The following is a 16815-nucleotide window of genomic DNA, read 5'->3' as shown; positions in this document are numbered from 1 at the left end:
ATCAAGGACAGAAGAAGTCATTGTGGTGGCTGGATTCATAAATGAGATCAAAGCTCCAGGTAGGCCCTGGTACTCCCAGCCGCTCCAGGATTCCTTACTCTTGGGCACTTCAGCCCAAGGTTCGCACTTAGCAGAACTGCCCTGGCTTAACCTCTAATTTCTCTCTATTCCCACGGCCATCGGTAGAATTTATATAATTGTACATATTTCCCAGCAGGCCATTTAAGATGTTGGAGGAGAAGTGGGTGGAGAGAGATAGGCACCAAGATGCCCATGGAAACATCAGTTCTTCTCTGGATGGGCAACTGGAGCCAGGCCAGGCTTGGTGAGCTGACTGGAAGAAGAGGTCAGGTGGGGACCCAAGGCAGCAGCGCTGTCGGCCTCGGATTACATTCGGCCAGGGTGTGTGTGATTACACCACACACGGGCACATAGCACAAAGCACATTACTCCTCCTCCCTGGGAGGAGAACCAGGACACCACTGGAAATCTGGGGCTTGTACAATTATTTGAAACACCTTGTTCTGCAAACTGGGTCTGGACCTGGGCATTGCTGTGCTTTGGGAAAAGTCATCTTCAGGGATCTGCTGCAGAAAACTCCAGGTTCTTCTGTCCAGGGGGTGGGAAATAGGGATCACTGCTGTCCATTCCCCAACAATGCAGATTTCCCCTGCATTTGCACAAACACTTCTGCATTGACTTTATACTAGTTGCAAAAAAGCAAATAATTCATTTTTCCTTTTTTTTTTAGGACAGATTACTTGATTACGTATGAACACTTTGAGAAATAAAATCAAATGAACTGAAATTTTTAGGATATTTTCTTAGAATATATATATTAAATTTGGACAACATCCTTAAGAATACATATGACCTTTGATATTTTATTATTGTCAACTAATAATATATTGTTATTTTATACTCTGTACAAATATACCACAATGCCAGATTATTATTATTTGTATATTTATTTTTTTCCCCAGTCAAATCCAAAGTAAAATGTTACCTATGTAAACTTCTGAATTCTAAGTATTGTACTACTTAAGCAATGCCATTTTATGGGTGCTCTGGGATAAAAAATTAAATACCAATAAACTAATAAAGTATTAATTTCAATAATCAATTTTTAAACCCATCCACCCATTCCTCCCTCTCTGTCCTGTATTTAATTGATTCTGCTTGTGCAATTAGAAACAGATTCTTGTGCCCTTGACCAGACCAATTATTTATTTCTTCAATGCTTTCCTAGCTTTGCTATTTTTCAAATTTTAACCCCTTGGAATGTCAATATAATCACTTTTTTTTTTTTTTTTCTAGGAAGAGTAATTACCTGGCCTTTGGATCTTTCTCTCTCTCTCTCATGGTATCAAATTACATTGCAGGGTTGACTACCCATCTGCTTTTTTGCTGTTATAATTTCACTGCTGAGTGTAAGCAAAGAGAAGCTCACAGCCAAGATATCAAGATGATCAGAGAGCCTAAGATGCTCAGCAATTCACTCACCCAGGGTGTAATTGTCATTGTCCGCCCCCATCCTCAGTTAAGATTAGACACATTCTGCTCTCTTGACTCCTCCAGGATGAATCCCTGATGTCACTGGCAGAAAAAAAGATATCATCAAGACCTAAAGTTTCTGACTATAATTTGCTGTTTCACATTTCCCTGTCTTGTTACAAGGGCTAGCTAGCTCTTCTTTCAAGTCCCAGGATAATCCTCTTCCATGAAGCATTTCCAATCCTCCTCAAATGGATGTTAATACTTCAAACTTTTTGACACTTCTCAATTTTCTTACATATCATATGCTGTTGACTAAAATCCATTACAGTCATTTCTTGCAAGTTTTTTCTTTTCCTTGAGAGAACAAAACTATTCCTTAATCATCTTTGTTTCTTTACTACTCAAACAGGTCACTTAATGGTTGCTGAGGGACTGTAGCAATCATAATTTGTGTATGACCGTTCACACTGAATGTTTATCCAAAACAAGCTAGGTATTAATTCTTACATGGACTGATTCCAGCTAAACATTTAGTTTGATGGAATGTGTATAATTGTTTCCTTTTAGACTAGAGATTCTTCATCCTCCCATTTAATAGTACATCCTAAACAAATTTAGTATCAGGAGGTAGTCTGAAATCCAAATAAAGGTTCATATGGATATGGTGACCTACTGAGCCCTTTCATAATCCTTTTGAGGAGAGAACTTCTAGCTTATTCACTTTTGAGCGAGGTGAAGTGAGCGCTTGTGGAGACCCAGCGCCCAGAGATCAGCATAGAACTCTGTTCAAATTCCAGCTCCAGTACCTGAATTGGGACTTTGAGCAAGGCAATTCACTCAACTTCCGGTAGGATAAGTTTTGTCAGATGCAAAGTGAAAATAACAGTATCACACTCATAGCAGTGCTTTGAGTATTAAAAGGTTGGGGTGAGGAGAGTGGTTGTCTAAGAACATCCCAGAGTATAACAAGATCTCTAAAACTGTTCTACACAACTGAAATATAATGCTAACCACAGACAGGATTTTATTTTTTTTAGTAGCACATTTAAAACAGTGAAGAGAAAGAAGTGAAATTAATTTTAGTAGTATATGTGTTATAACACAAAATATCTAAAATATTATCATGTCAACATGCAAATAATATTAAAAATTATTTAGGAGATATTTTACATTCTTCTTTGTGTGCTAAGTCTTCAAACTACTGTGTGCGTTCCATAATCACTACATATTCTTATTTGGACTCCTGACATTTCAAATGTTCACGAGTCACACGTGACCAGTGCCTACTGAGTTGCGTAGTGCAGCTCTAGAGGATGAACCCAGGGAGTCGCTAACCTTACCCCATCTAGGAAAAAGGGCACGAGAAAAATGGGGGGCTCTCTGATCCATGCCAAATATCATGCCATAGTGTGCACCTAGTAACAACTTCCAGGGAGTAAATGGGTCTCCGTTCTCCTTACCTTCATTCCTTGGCTGTTGGCTTTCACAAGCCCTTTCTCACATTATTCATGATTTCTCTTCATTGACACCTGTGGACTCATCTTTAAGTGCTGTTTGTTTTCATGTATCTGATTTGTTCCTTTCTCAGCTTTATTATATGCCCTTGAGACTGTTTTAACAATAAATTCCACCTTCTTTTCTTCAATAAATTGATCTAAAGCTTTTGACCTACCCTGGTATTGGCTCTGTATACTTGCCTGATTTTAGTCGTCAACCATGGGGGACTCTATATTGCAACACAGACAGAGTTCCAACAGCTGAGCTATTCCTTGTATGTTCACATCTTCCCTCCCCCCAACCCCCGGCCCGGGGATCAGGCAAATGGTTTAGTAATCTTGACTGATTTCTTGAAAAAGGAATAAAGAAGAGGCAGGTATAAAATAGAATAAGAATGGAAATAAAACTAAAGAAAAGGCTACTGCAGTTATAAATCTGGATGCACATAGTAATGATAATCATAGTCATAAACATAGTATCTACTAACCATTTGGTGCTTGCAATATAAGACACTTTTCGAAACCCCTGTATCATCTTGTTTCATTTTATCTCCATAGTAACCATTTGAAGGAACACTTGACTTTCTACTTCGCCCTGGGTCAGCCCTGTTTATTTTTCCTGAGAACAGGCATACAACCTGATGGAGGCTACCCATTTTCCCTCCTTTTTTTTTTTTTTTAGCATTGTTTTGAAAACTCTTAGAATCAAAATTGTCTATCTTCTGTGTAAGTTTCTTCTAAATGACCATAAGGAGACCTATGGAGAGGCCAAATTTTTACCCCCAAATTATATTTACTCACATCCTTAAAACATGTTGGATGTCTCTTGCCTGATTTTTGTGCCATTGATGATTTGAATTCTCTCTGTTTGAGTCCCTAAGTGAGTCCACACCTGATGTGATCACAGCAGTGTCCCTGCTGCCATGACCCTGACCTTTTGCCTAGCAATTCACCTACCTGAGTCATGGCATCAGCTGCCTCTTCACAAACAGTGCTAAAATCCTCACTCTCTCATCAATTTTATTTTTTTTAAAAAAGAAGGAAAGGAAGAATAAAAGGGGAAAATGAAAAGAAAATAGCAAGGTATCTTAGAGCTGTGCCTAATGTAAAATGGTGCTAAACTGTGTCTTGATTGTAAAAGAGAAACCAATTTAGAAAGTATTGACTTGGAAGAACTTAATTGCTCATAAAATTAATTTATGGATGACTCTATTTGATGTTTGGAAACAGGAATACAAATGAACCAACTTTGATGTGTATGAATTTCTGTGGCTAGCCAAGAAAAGGTAACTGACAAGAATAGAAAATTGAACCAGATGAGACGGTAATAGTTGTTTACCCTCTCCTGGAAACAGCCCATATTAGGCTATAAGCAGTGGATACTTATAAAATAGTTTAACAGTAGGAATTTAGACAAGTTTAAAAGTAAAATGAAAACTAAGTTGAATCAAAAACTGCTCACTGACTGATACATCTTAAAATAGATATAGGTATATGTGAGTTTACAAACAAAATTAAAGGAAATAATATCTTCTGAAGAAGTTATAAGACAAATAATTTGAAATCTGTTAAGTCCCCAAGAGCCATCAAAGCAGAATCTTCCTGCTGAGATGGCAGGATTTTTATTGTAAATTAGCAAAGCCATAGTAACAAAGAATGTGGAATGAATATATATATATATCCATCCACTATATATAGAGAGAGGCAACAAAAGGATGCATGCAGGCATAATGACAAGTCTATAGGAGCAAAATGAAATGGAAAAAACTTGTATCATAAATGTGATAATATATACTATTCACATTTTTATAATTTGCATAATAAAAGGTAAAGGAAACTATGATTTAAATTATCTCGAAAGCTTAGAGTCAAACATACATTTCTATTAGTGGGGAAACAAGTATAATTGTGGTTACGTCTTACAATGTGCAAGTGCCAATAACATGATTGTTATTGGGACGCCTGGGTGGCTCAGTCGGTTAAGCGTCCGCCTTCAGCTCAGTCATGATCCCAGGGTCCTGGGATCGAGTCCCACATCGGGCTCCCTGCTCCGCGGGGAGCCTGCTTCTCCCTCTGCCTCTGCCTCTCTCTCTATCTCTCATGAATAAAAAAATAAATAAATAAATAACATGATTGTTATTAATATTAATCTTATGTATAATATCTACATGGCTGGTTAAATTCTTCTAGTGACTTTTCCTCACTATCCCAGGTTATGACATTTTTTCCCCACATTTAATTAAACTCCACAGTATGATGGGTGCCCTCTTTCCATGACCCTCTGGCCGTGGAGGACCCATATGGTGTAACATCCTGGGATTTCTGGGAATGGCCGTTGGATGGCAGGTAAGCGTTTGTGCACAGGACATTGTTCCCTCTCAGAGTAATTAACATGTAATCAGCAAGTGCTCAGGGGCAAATGGTGTGAGGTTTAGAACTGTGTCATGGCTGTCTGGTTGTCAGGCACGTTGTTTCCATGAGGCTTTCAGGTATTCCCATAGTGTCTTGGCTAGGTTACTCTAGGTAGAATGCCCAGACACCTCTTTTATGACAGAATTCCTCTCAGGACATATCTGGATGATGCCAGGCACTATCCTCTACTCCTTACCTCCTATTGGCAAAAGGTATGCACTCTTCTTTCTTACCACAAGAGCTTGATGTCCTTTAGAAGGGCTTCTCTTCTTTTGAGTGGAAACTCAACCACTCAGGTCTATGTAACTTGTCTTTCCATTACTAAACCATAGAAAAAAATTGATTTTCAAGAAAAACATAGCATAGTTGGTACAAACAAATACACAATTAAGCAACACATGCATACACCCACACAAAGCACACTAAAAAAGGAATTTAAGAATTCAATTGAGAAATAACATTAATTCAGCTCCTGCCACGCGGAAGGCCTCCTCTAGATATGCCTGAAAACGTAGACTGAAAAACTGAGCTCCTTACCATGGTCCTGTGTTTCAAGTATTATCTCTTCTGTTTTACAAATGAGAAAAAATAAGATTATGGAAGTTAACTTACTTAAAGTGAACAGCAGAGTCAGGCTTTGAAAATATTGTGCCTGAATGAACAGAATATGATACACTTGAATGTGCATCTTTGTTTCTTATAGACCATACTGCCTCAAGGAACTGAACTTCAAAATGTAACAGGGACTTTTATATTTACATCCCTTATAAACTCCTTATCCTTTAAAGTACTCTGTTCAGGTTGCAAGACTGCTCTGAATAAGTGAGACACATCACGTTATACATGTAAATGAGGCAACGTGTGTGCGTGCGTGTGTGTGTGTGGGGGGTGTGGGTGTGCGCTCACATACATTTATGCCCATCATAAATGTATGAGCATATATTTCCTGCATCACATAAATCAGTGCAGGAAATCAGAACAGTAGGAAAGTCAGTGTTTATTTAAATGATTTTTTTAAAAAAGATGACTATCAATTCAAATTCTGCCTATTGTGCATATCCAGAACTCCAGATATTTTTAATACTTAAGGTCTTGATACTTATACTTTGTTTGAAATCTGTATAATATTTAAAGTGATATTCAGTCATAGGACATATTCTATCATCCTAAATAATGAAAAAAAAGTACTTTTGAATGCTTAGTATAGGGGCGCCTGGGTGGCTCAGTCGTTAAGCGTCTGCCTTCGGCTCAGGTCATGGTCCCAGGGTCCTGGGATCGAGCCCCGCATCAGGCTCCCTGCTCGGCGGGAAGCCTGCTTCTCCCTCTCCTGCTCCCCCTGCTTGTGTTCCCTCTCTCGCTGTATCTCTCTCTGTCAAATAAATAAATAAAATATTAAAAAAAAAAATGAATGCTTAGTATATGTAATTTACTATGTTAGTCATCTTAATATTGCTCAGAAAATAGAAAGATAAAATTTAAAAACCTACTATACAGATTTTCCAAATGAACCAGGGTGATTTGAGATCAGTAAACTATTTAATATAATTAAAAAAAACACACAATAAACTCAAGAATAAAATGTCAAGAGTCAAGAAGCAAAGAGGAGATTGTGGGATAATTATATTTAAAACCAAAACTAAAGAAAGTTACTATAATTAAGTAGAACTTTATCTCAATTCCTTAGCAAATAAGGTAAAAAGAACAACATTCTATTTACACAGTTTTGAGAGGTTAATTAAAGGCCAAATTTTCCTAAAGACTCTTTACAAAACCAAGGGGAAAAACATCTTTGTCATATGCCTGTCTTGGCTTGGTACATTGCAAGATATAAATTATTATCTTTCACATGGAAATGTTATTCTAACATCAAAAGTTTCCAAATGTGATTATTTTTAATATCCAGAGAAATATTGTCGCTACACTCTACCATACACGCTATAAAACTTCAGGCAAATATTTAACATTAAGAACACATTGTCAAGTCTTGAACAAAGTGTCCAGTGTTCTTACTGTCTATGTCAATGCCATGCTAACGGGAGCCTGCGCAGAGAGCATAGAATCAGGTGGAATTGTACATGGAGGTGAATTGCCTTAAATGCCCTGTATTTGTTCTAAGCAACAAAGATTAATTTCAATGCAAATCAAAACCTCAATATCACCTCACACCTGATAGGATAGCTACTATCAAAAAACAAACAAATAAGTAAATAAGTAAGTAAGTAAATAAATAAATAAATAAGAGATAACAAATGTTGGTGAGGATGAAGGAAATGGGACCTTATACATGGCTGGTGCAACCACTATAGAAAACAATATGCAGGCTTCTCAAAAAATTAAAAATACAACTGCCATAAAACTCAGCAATCTCACTTCTGGGTGCAAATCCAAAGGAAATGAAATCAGTATCTTGAAGAAATCTGTGTTCCCATGTTCACTGCAGCATTATTCACAATAGCTAAGATATGGAGACAACCTAAATGTCCACTGATGGATGAAGGGATAAAGGAATAGTGATGTACTGTATATACGTGAATATTATTCAGCTTTAAAAAAAAGGGGAGTCTGGGGTGCCTGGGTGGCTCAGTTGGTTAAATCTCTGCCTTAGGCTCAGGTCATGATCTCAGGGTGCTGGGATTGAGCCCCATGTTGGGCTCCCTGCTCAGCAGGGAGCCTATTTCTCCATCTGCCCTCCCTACTTCTTTCTCTCTCTCTCTCTCGCAAAAAATAAATAAATAAATAAATAAAATCTTTTTAAAAAAACATTAAAAAGGAGATCCTAACATTTGCAACAACATGGATGATTCTGGAGGACATTATACTAAGTGAAATAAGCCAGACACAGAAAGAAAAATACTGCCTATCTCCCATATATTTGGAATCTAAAAAAGTTGGATACACAGACACAGATATACCGTGGTGGTTACTAGGGGCTGGAGGTGGGTGGGTTGGGATGGGGAGATATTGGTCCCAAGGAAGAAAGTTGCATTTACATAGGATGAATGTCTAGAGATCTAATGTACAGCATTAGGACTATAGTCAATAATATTGTATTGAATACTAGTAATTTTCTAAGAGAGTAGATTTCAGGTGTTCTCACCACACACACACACACACACATACACACAAATGGTAACTATGTGAGGAGGATATGTTAATTAGCCTGACTATATTAATCATTTCACCATGTATATGTACATTAAAGCATCAGGTTATGCATCTTAAACATACTGAATACATTATTTACTTAATAAACGAACAAAGATTAATTTCAAGTTTCAGCATTCCATGCGAAGGCATGCTAGGAATGGACAGACTAAAAGTTTTAATTTGTAATTACCTAAAAACTGTCATATCCTTTTATTCTTTTTTATATATATAACACTAGTTTGAAACAATTCTAATTACATAAGTATTAAAATAGAAAACACTGAAAGTGCAAAAATTAAATAGTTCTTCCAGTAAATAGTTCTGTAAATTATTTCTTTAGCTTACTATAAATATATTTTTAAAAATATCCTAGGGGCATCTGGGTGGCTCAGGCAGTTAAGCATCCAATTCTTGATTTGGGCTCAGGTCACCATCTCAGGGTTGTGAGATCGAGCCCTGTGTTGGGCTTCACGCTGGGTGTAGAGTCTGCTTAAGGTTCTATCTCTCTCCCTCTGCCCCTCGCCCTCTCTCCCTCTCTAAAATAACTAACTAAATAAATAGATAAGTAAATAAATAAACAATTATATTCTGGATTCAGTAGATGGAATTGAAAAACCGACTTGCTTCTGATCACCTCTTTGTCTTCAGGAAGGGAGTCGACCTCTCTAAATGCAAGACATTTCCTCTGTAAAATAGGAAAAAGAAAAAAGAAAAAACAGAAAACGTTAAACAGTCTTGAGAAGTAAATGATATCTAGTAAGGACTCGTTAAATGTTAGCTTTATTTGGCCACATAAGCCATTGTTTTCATATGAAAAACTGTTCATCAGCTTTATAAGACTTAATTTATATAACTGCTTCCTCACAAAGGCATTGATGATTTGTTTTTTGCTTTGTTTTGTTTTGTTTTTACTTTTTTGTTGTTTTTATTATGCACTACATTAATACACTGCATAACCTTCTAGAAGGGGTAGATGAGTATGACTGAGTTACTTTTCATCAATCAGGAAAATGCTTCCTTAATCGATATTCTCCAAACCCTTTGACACATAGTAACGATTAACTCCAGAGACCCGCCTATCTCTTTGCATCAAACTCCACTGATACGGGTAACAGGCAACCCTTTTTTCCTTGCCCCTGTTACTGAACCTGTGGAATTGAGCTGCAGCCATGCCCGGGAGGACCAAGCACACGGCCATGACACCGATCCCGGGCAGGATCTCGAACCACATCGCAGCGCGGTTGCCAGAGCCAAACCCCTGCCTTCCCGGCCCGGTGAAGGTGACCCCTCGGCCCCCTTCCCTTGATGATCTGTTTTTAATTTTATCCATTTTGTACTTACATTTTACAATGAGCACGGTTGTAAATACTGATATTTTAATTTTCTCATTATTTTCTTGAGAAAAGAAGAAATTTGCTTGGACAAATGCATTTAAAATATTTATTGGCAAATTGCTTCTTGTAAGGGAAAAGTTACGGTTGAATATTTGATTTTTCAACAAAATGCATGGTAGTAATAGGCCTTTAATATTTTTTCCTAGTAATAGGCATGAAGATGTTAAATTTTTATTTGAACTTGCATGTATTTCATAATTAATGAAGTGGAATAATTTTAAGCTCTTCCTTTCCATTTTATTTTTAAATATCACATTAGTAATGCATCTTCAATTAAAATAATCAACAGTTCACATGTTAATAGAGTAAAAATGATGAATATATCCTCATTTCACAAATACATCTATCCGGAGTTAATTAACTTTGCTTGTACAACATGACATTTTTATTTCAAATATATATAATTTCATAAGATATGGTATAGCATGGTATAATAATCAAATATTATAATTACAAAAACTAAATTTATGAAATTCATGTTCTACAACACTTTTTTTCCCATAAATATGTAACATCAACTAGTTTCATATTCAGCTTATTATTTTTAATAGCTGCTTATTTTTACAACGTATTACTGTTCCATAATTTTACATTATTTTTCTTACAGAGGTTCAAGTTGCATAGAAACTGATAGAAATACAAGTAACTGCACATAGCAAAATAATCTACTCATGATGACTTACAACAGTACAGTTAGTTTTTGTAGGAAATCCAAAATGAAGAGCCCAAAGTTTTCGATAGAGAGTCTCTTTGATGTCATGGACTCTAGAAGCAGGTACCTCCTGACATTGGTACCAGGAGAAAGTAAAATACACCTGTAATGCTCACTGCAGCTGGGGGAAGATATGGGATCATCTACTTCATCTTTTGCCAGACTTCAAACACCTCTCTCTTGGCACCAGTCTAAAAATGCTGGACTCATCACATACTAACAGGTTCGTCTTGTCACCTGGCTATTTGCTCAGTGGGCGACATCAGAAAGCAACCATTATGAACAGTGGGGTAAAAGCTTTCCCTTGTAAAGTCTGGTTTTGGAGAGGGGGCTGATCAGGGTGGATAAGTCTCAAGTTATACTTCCAGTATGTAAAACTACTTGCTGGTGTTATACAACTTTATTACCTTGGAAAGATCATTGTAAACCTCCCACCCTTTAACTGTTTTTTTGTAGTTGTTGTTGGTCTGTTTCTTGTTGTTTTTTTTTTTTCTTTTTTTAAAAATAAACCTTACTCCTAATTTATTCCATATGAATTGCTGGGCCAAAAAAAAAAAAAAGTAATGAATTGGCTCATAATTGATTAGCTGAGAATCTGTCAGTTATAGCCCAGAGAGAAAACGAGAATCAAATATGAACCCAATGGATGTGCAATCCAAATATTAGAGTTGGCCATTTATTGCTTTTTTTATTGATGAAAAGAAGGGGAGAATTGAACATGACACTTACCTGGACTCTTGAAGCGCCAAAGCCCCCATATTTTCATACAAGCTCTTGTTTGCAGATTGCAGCTGGTTTTGTGGCTATATCGGGAAGAAGAAATAGTAGCAGTTGATGCTTAATCGATTTACCAGATTAGTATTTCTTCTGGAAATTATACTGACTGCTGCCCAGCAAGTGAATGACTTGTAAGATAGTTTGTAAGTTTACCATGTACTTTTTTAACAACTGATCTGTTTGCTTCCTAAAAACCAGCTGTATTTGTTCCTAAAACTATTGTGCCACTTGTACTTTTTACAATTATGTAATTTAATTAAGTTGTTAAATGATAATGGGAGGGGCGCCTGGGTGGCTCAGTTGGTTAAGCGACTGCCTTCGGCTCAGGTCATGATCCCAGGGTCCCCGGATCGAGTCCCGCATCGGGCTCCCTGCTCCGCGGGAAGCCTGCTTCTCCCTCCTCCACTCCCCCTGCTTGTGTTCCCTCTCTCCATGTGTCTCTTTCTGTCAAATAGATAAAATCTTAAAAAAAAAAAAAATTTAAAAAAATGATAATGGGAAAATAAAGTGATGCTTTTTTGAAGACTAATGTGAATAATTTGGAAATGCTTGATAAGCATGACTCACCAAAAATATGGTCTAATTGTGAGCTATTGAACTGTAACAAATCAGTTAAATAATATAAAAATTTAGTCAGATTCTTCACTCAAGTTATTTCAAAAGTCTCAGTAGGTTCTAGGTAGACTTTGTAAAACTTTTTTTTTTAAGAAAAGTATCAAACATTTGATACTACATTGTGATAAATAACATCAAAATACACCAACTGAAGTCTGCAAGAAATAGATGTAGAGATGCCCTGCAAATGGGGATATTCTATTTCTTTCATTCATTCTTCATTTATAAACTGGAACACTCTAAAGAGTATACATTTCTTCATCAATTCTTGGTTACCCATATCTCCTCATCAAGTACTTTGGTTAGTCTAATATAAAATTTTGAAGAGGAAAATCAAAATAAATGATAAATGAAAATCAAGATAAATTATTTACTCACATAAATAATGAACTGGTTAGCAAATATCCTCCAAATGGGAAAAAAAAATAGGGATGTGAGTGTACATGAATGTTTATGGAGTGTGTAGGTATGTGCACACCCATATATTTTAGATTTTTAGATATTCATATATATATATATATATTTTTTTTTTTTTTTTTGCTGGAGAGAGACCTCTTTCATCCTATGCTACAATCCTTTCTATCCTTTAGTTTCTCCTTTAATTTATACTTTATCACCAATAACTGAAGTAATTATTATATGAAATAATGATACTTTGCATGGGGATACTAATTTGAGATACGCTTTCATCTACTTCTTGCAGACTTCAGTTTGTGTATTTTGATGTTATTTATCACAAAAATATTCATGCTTGCCATTTTCATCTTTTTGATTGTATATATTATGAATAAATATAACAGTTGTCCCATTTAATATATTGAATTCTGTGTTATCTGAAACAAATATCATCTATGCATTTTTGTATTGCCTATCTTGTATTGCCTATCTAATACTTTATAATGTTTCTATTCTATTTTGTTTAAGGCATATTTCTTATAAACAGTGCATAGCTGGGTTTGGTTCTATTTTAATTCAATATAAAAATCTTTAATTTTTATAATGAATAACACAGAACATAGACACTAGATCTAGCACTCTAGTCATAAAAACAGGTTGAGATCTGCATTTTATTGCATAATAGTTGTTTTGTGGAATAAAATTTAAAAAAAAATCTTGTAAACTATTTACACTTAGTAAGGCTGGAAACAGAATGCCCATAGACAGATGCACAGATGGGTCTAAGAAAGCTCAATGGGAAACAAAGGATCTGCATCTCAGTCTAAGAGGCCAATGTGGTGCCTCTCCCCTCAGACAACAGGGAGAATCATTCCATGATTCCCTTTGTGTTCACTTCTTGTTCCTTATTTAAATTAGGAATAATGTTCCCATCACAGCTAGATGGAAAGAAAGAAAAAAAGTAATGAGACAAAGAAACAGAGAAGAAAGAGGAAATAAGAGCTCCAAACATGAGTTAAACTATAACTAAACTATAATTTTTCAAGTACTTGAAAAATTTCTTATCTGGGAAAATTCCAGGTGAAATTTCCCATTGACTGGGTCATTTGACCCAATTAAAATGACTTAATCAGTTTGCATCATGACTGTCATTTCTTTTTGTTTTTTTTTAAAGATTTTATTTGTTTATTTGCCAGAGAGAGACACAGCGAGAGAGGGAACACAAGCAGGGGGAGTGGGAGAGGGAGAAGCAGGCTTCCCGCTGAGCATGGAGCCCGATGCAGGGCTCGATCCCAAGACCCCAGGATCATGACCTGAGCGGAAGGCAGACACTTAATGACTGAGCCACCCAGGCATCCTCAGTTTTGAATTTAGAAAGGTGTTGCGGTAGGTTATCTGGGAGAGCCCTAGATCCCATGCCAAGTATCATCACAAGAGACACGCATGCTAGACTCACAGGGAAAAGAAGAGGCCATGTGAGGGTGGAGGCTGAGACTTCAGTGGTGTAGACATAAACCAAAAGAGGCCAAAAGCTTCTGGGCACCTCACAAGCTAGAAGAGGCAAGGAACTTTCTCCTCCAGGTTTCCAGAGGAACTGTGGTCTGTTGACACTCTGACTTCAGACCTCTGGCCCCCAAAGCCTTTTATGAAATCAAACACAAGAAAGAAAAGGAGCAGAGAACATGCAGGAACTCCCACTCCTGCCATGCCTCCTGCCCAACAGATGCTACCTGGACGTGCAAAGAACAATTACTGCCAAGGGCCCCAACAAAGAGTCCTTCCAAGTATGGAATTCTGAGATCACAGGGACAGAAGCCTTAATTTTAATGAAAAAAAATACTTCCTAAGGTCATTATTCTTTAAGGGCCCTCAAATTTTAGGAATGGTAAATGAGCATTGGCTTCATCTAAACATCATCTGAGCTTTAAGCAAGTTCCAATTTTTTTTGCTGGTGGAGGGTCTTCCTTGATGTTGATGGCTGCTGACTGATCAGAGTGGTGACCATGACAATTCTTATTTATTTATTTATTTATTATTTATTTGAGAGAGAGTGAGAATTAGAGAGATCACAGAGTGAGAGGGAGAAGCAGATGCCCCGCTGAGCAGGGAGCCTGATGCGGGGCTTGATCCCAGGATCTTGAGATCATGACCTGAGCCTAAGGCAAATGCTTAACTGACTGAACCACCCAGGCGCCCCAGCCATGACAATTCTTAAAATAAGATGACAGTGACATTTCCTGCATTAATTGACTCTTCCTGTCATGAATGACTTCTTTCTAGAATGTGATGGTGTTTAATAACATGGTAACCACATTAGAACTATGTTCAAAATTGGAGCCAATCCTCTCAAACCCTGCAGTTGCTTTGTCAAGAAAGTTGAGGTAACATTCTAAACTTCTTGTTGTCATTTTGACAATCTTCACAGCATCTTCAGCAGGAGTGGACTCCATCTCAAGAAATACTTTCTTTACTCACCCATAAGAAACAACTCCTCATCTGTTCAAGTTGTATCATGAGATGGCCGCAAGTCAGTCCCATCTTCAGGCTCCACTTCTAGTTCTAGTTCTCTTGCTAATTTCCACCACAGTTACATCCTCCATGGAAGTCTTGAACCCCTCAAAGTCATCCATGAGGGTTGGAATCAACTTCTTCCAAATTCTTGTGCAAGCCAGTATATTGACCTCTTCCCATGAATCACAAATGTTCTTCATGGCATCCAGAATGGTGAATCCTTTCCAGAAGGCTTTCAGTGGCTTTGCCCAGATGCATCAGAGAAATCACTAATCTAGGGTAGCTAGAGCCTTATGAAATGTATTTCTTAGATAAGAAGACTTGAAAATCAAAATTACTCCTTAATCTATGATATGCAGAATGGCTGTTGTGTCTGTAGGCACAAAAACAACATTATTCTTGTGTATCTTCCTCAGAGATCTTGGGTGACCAGGTGCATTGTCCACAAGCAGTAATATTTTGAAAGGAATCTTCAACCCCCCACCCCCACAAGTAGTAAGTCTCAACAGTGGGCTTAAAATATTCAGTAAAACCATGCTGTAAATAGATGTGCTATCATCCAGCCTTTGTTGCCCCATTTATAGAACACAGAGTAAATTTAACACAAACTTTAAGGGCCCTCGGATTTTCAGAATGGTAAATGACCATTGGCTTCTACTGTAAGTTACCAGCTGTATTAGTCCTTAATGGGAGGGTCAGCCTGTCCTCTGAGGTTTTGAAGGCCAGCATTGACTTCTTCTCTCTAGCTATGAAAGTCCTGGCATGTTCTTTCAATAGAAGGTGTTTCAATAACATTGAAAATCTGACATTCAGTTCAGTGACCTTTATTAATTATTGAGCTAGATCATCAGGATGACTTGCTGCAGCTTCTACATCAGTATCTGCTGCTTCACCTAGCATTTCTATGTTATGGACTCAGCTTATTTCCTTAAACCTTATGACCCAACCTCTGCTAACTTCAGACTTTTCTTCTGCAGCTTTCTCACCTCGCAGCCTTCATAGAACTGAAGGGAGTTAGGGCCATGCTCTGGATTAGGCTTTGGCTTAAGAGAATGATGTGGCTGGTTTGCTCTTCTAAGGAGACCACTAAAACTTCCACCATATCTGCAGTAAGCCTCATTCATGTGTTCACTGGAATAGCACTTCTACTTTCCTTCAGTTGTTCCTTTGCATTCGCAGTGTGGCTTAGTGTTTCAGGCAAGAGGGCCAGCTTTCAGCCTGTCTTGGCTCTTGGCATGCCTTCCTCAGCTTAGTCACGTCTAGCTCTTGATTAAAAGTGAAAAAAAAAAAAAAAAAAAGTGAGAGACCTGTGGCTCTTCTTTCACTTAAACACATAAGAGGCTACGGAAGGGTTATGAATTGGCCTGATTTCAATGCTATTGTGTCTCCAGAAATAGGGACAGCCAAGGGGAGGGAGAGAGACAGCGAATGGCCAGTCTGTGGGGCAGTCAGAACACACATAACATTGATCGATTAAGTTTGCCATCTTATATAAGCATGGTCTGTGGCACCCCGAAACAGTTATAATAGTAACATCAAAAATCACTGGTCACAGATCATCATAACAAATACAATAATAATGAAAACATTTGAAATATTGTTAGAATTACAGGGGTGCCTGGATGGCTCGGTCGTTAAGCGTCTGCCTTCGGCTCAGATCATGATCACAGGGTCCTGGGATCGAGCCCCGCATCGGGCTCCCTGCTCGGTGGGAAGCCTGCTTCTCCCTCTGCCACTCCCCCTGCTTGTGTTCCCTCTCTCGCTGTGTTTCTCTACTTCAAATAAATAAATAAAATCTTTACATATTGTTACAATTACCAAAATGTGACACAGAGACATGAATTGAGCAAATGCTGTT

General features: G+C 37.5%; 1 protein-coding gene across 1 annotated transcript; it reads right to left on the bottom strand.

Annotated features, from left to right (window-relative positions):
• Window positions 1–9490: 9490 nt before the first annotated feature.
• Window positions 9491–9783, bottom strand: LOC118024594 (NADH dehydrogenase [ubiquinone] 1 alpha subcomplex subunit 1-like). Its single transcript, XM_035026557.1, has one exon. The coding sequence runs from the start codon at window positions 9781–9783 to the stop codon at window positions 9571–9573; it is 213 nt and encodes a 70-aa protein (XP_034882448.1). The 3' UTR covers window positions 9491–9570.
• Window positions 9784–16815: the final 7032 nt, after the last annotated feature.

This window comes from Mirounga leonina, unplaced genomic scaffold (genome assembly GCF_011800145.1).
Source record: "Mirounga leonina isolate KUSES-001 unplaced genomic scaffold, KU_Mleo_1.0 Mir_199, whole genome shotgun sequence".
NCBI lineage: Eukaryota > Metazoa > Chordata > Mammalia > Carnivora > Phocidae > Mirounga > Mirounga leonina.
The sequence above is the reverse complement of the archived record's forward strand: the minus strand, read 5'-3'. Positions and strand labels throughout refer to the sequence as shown.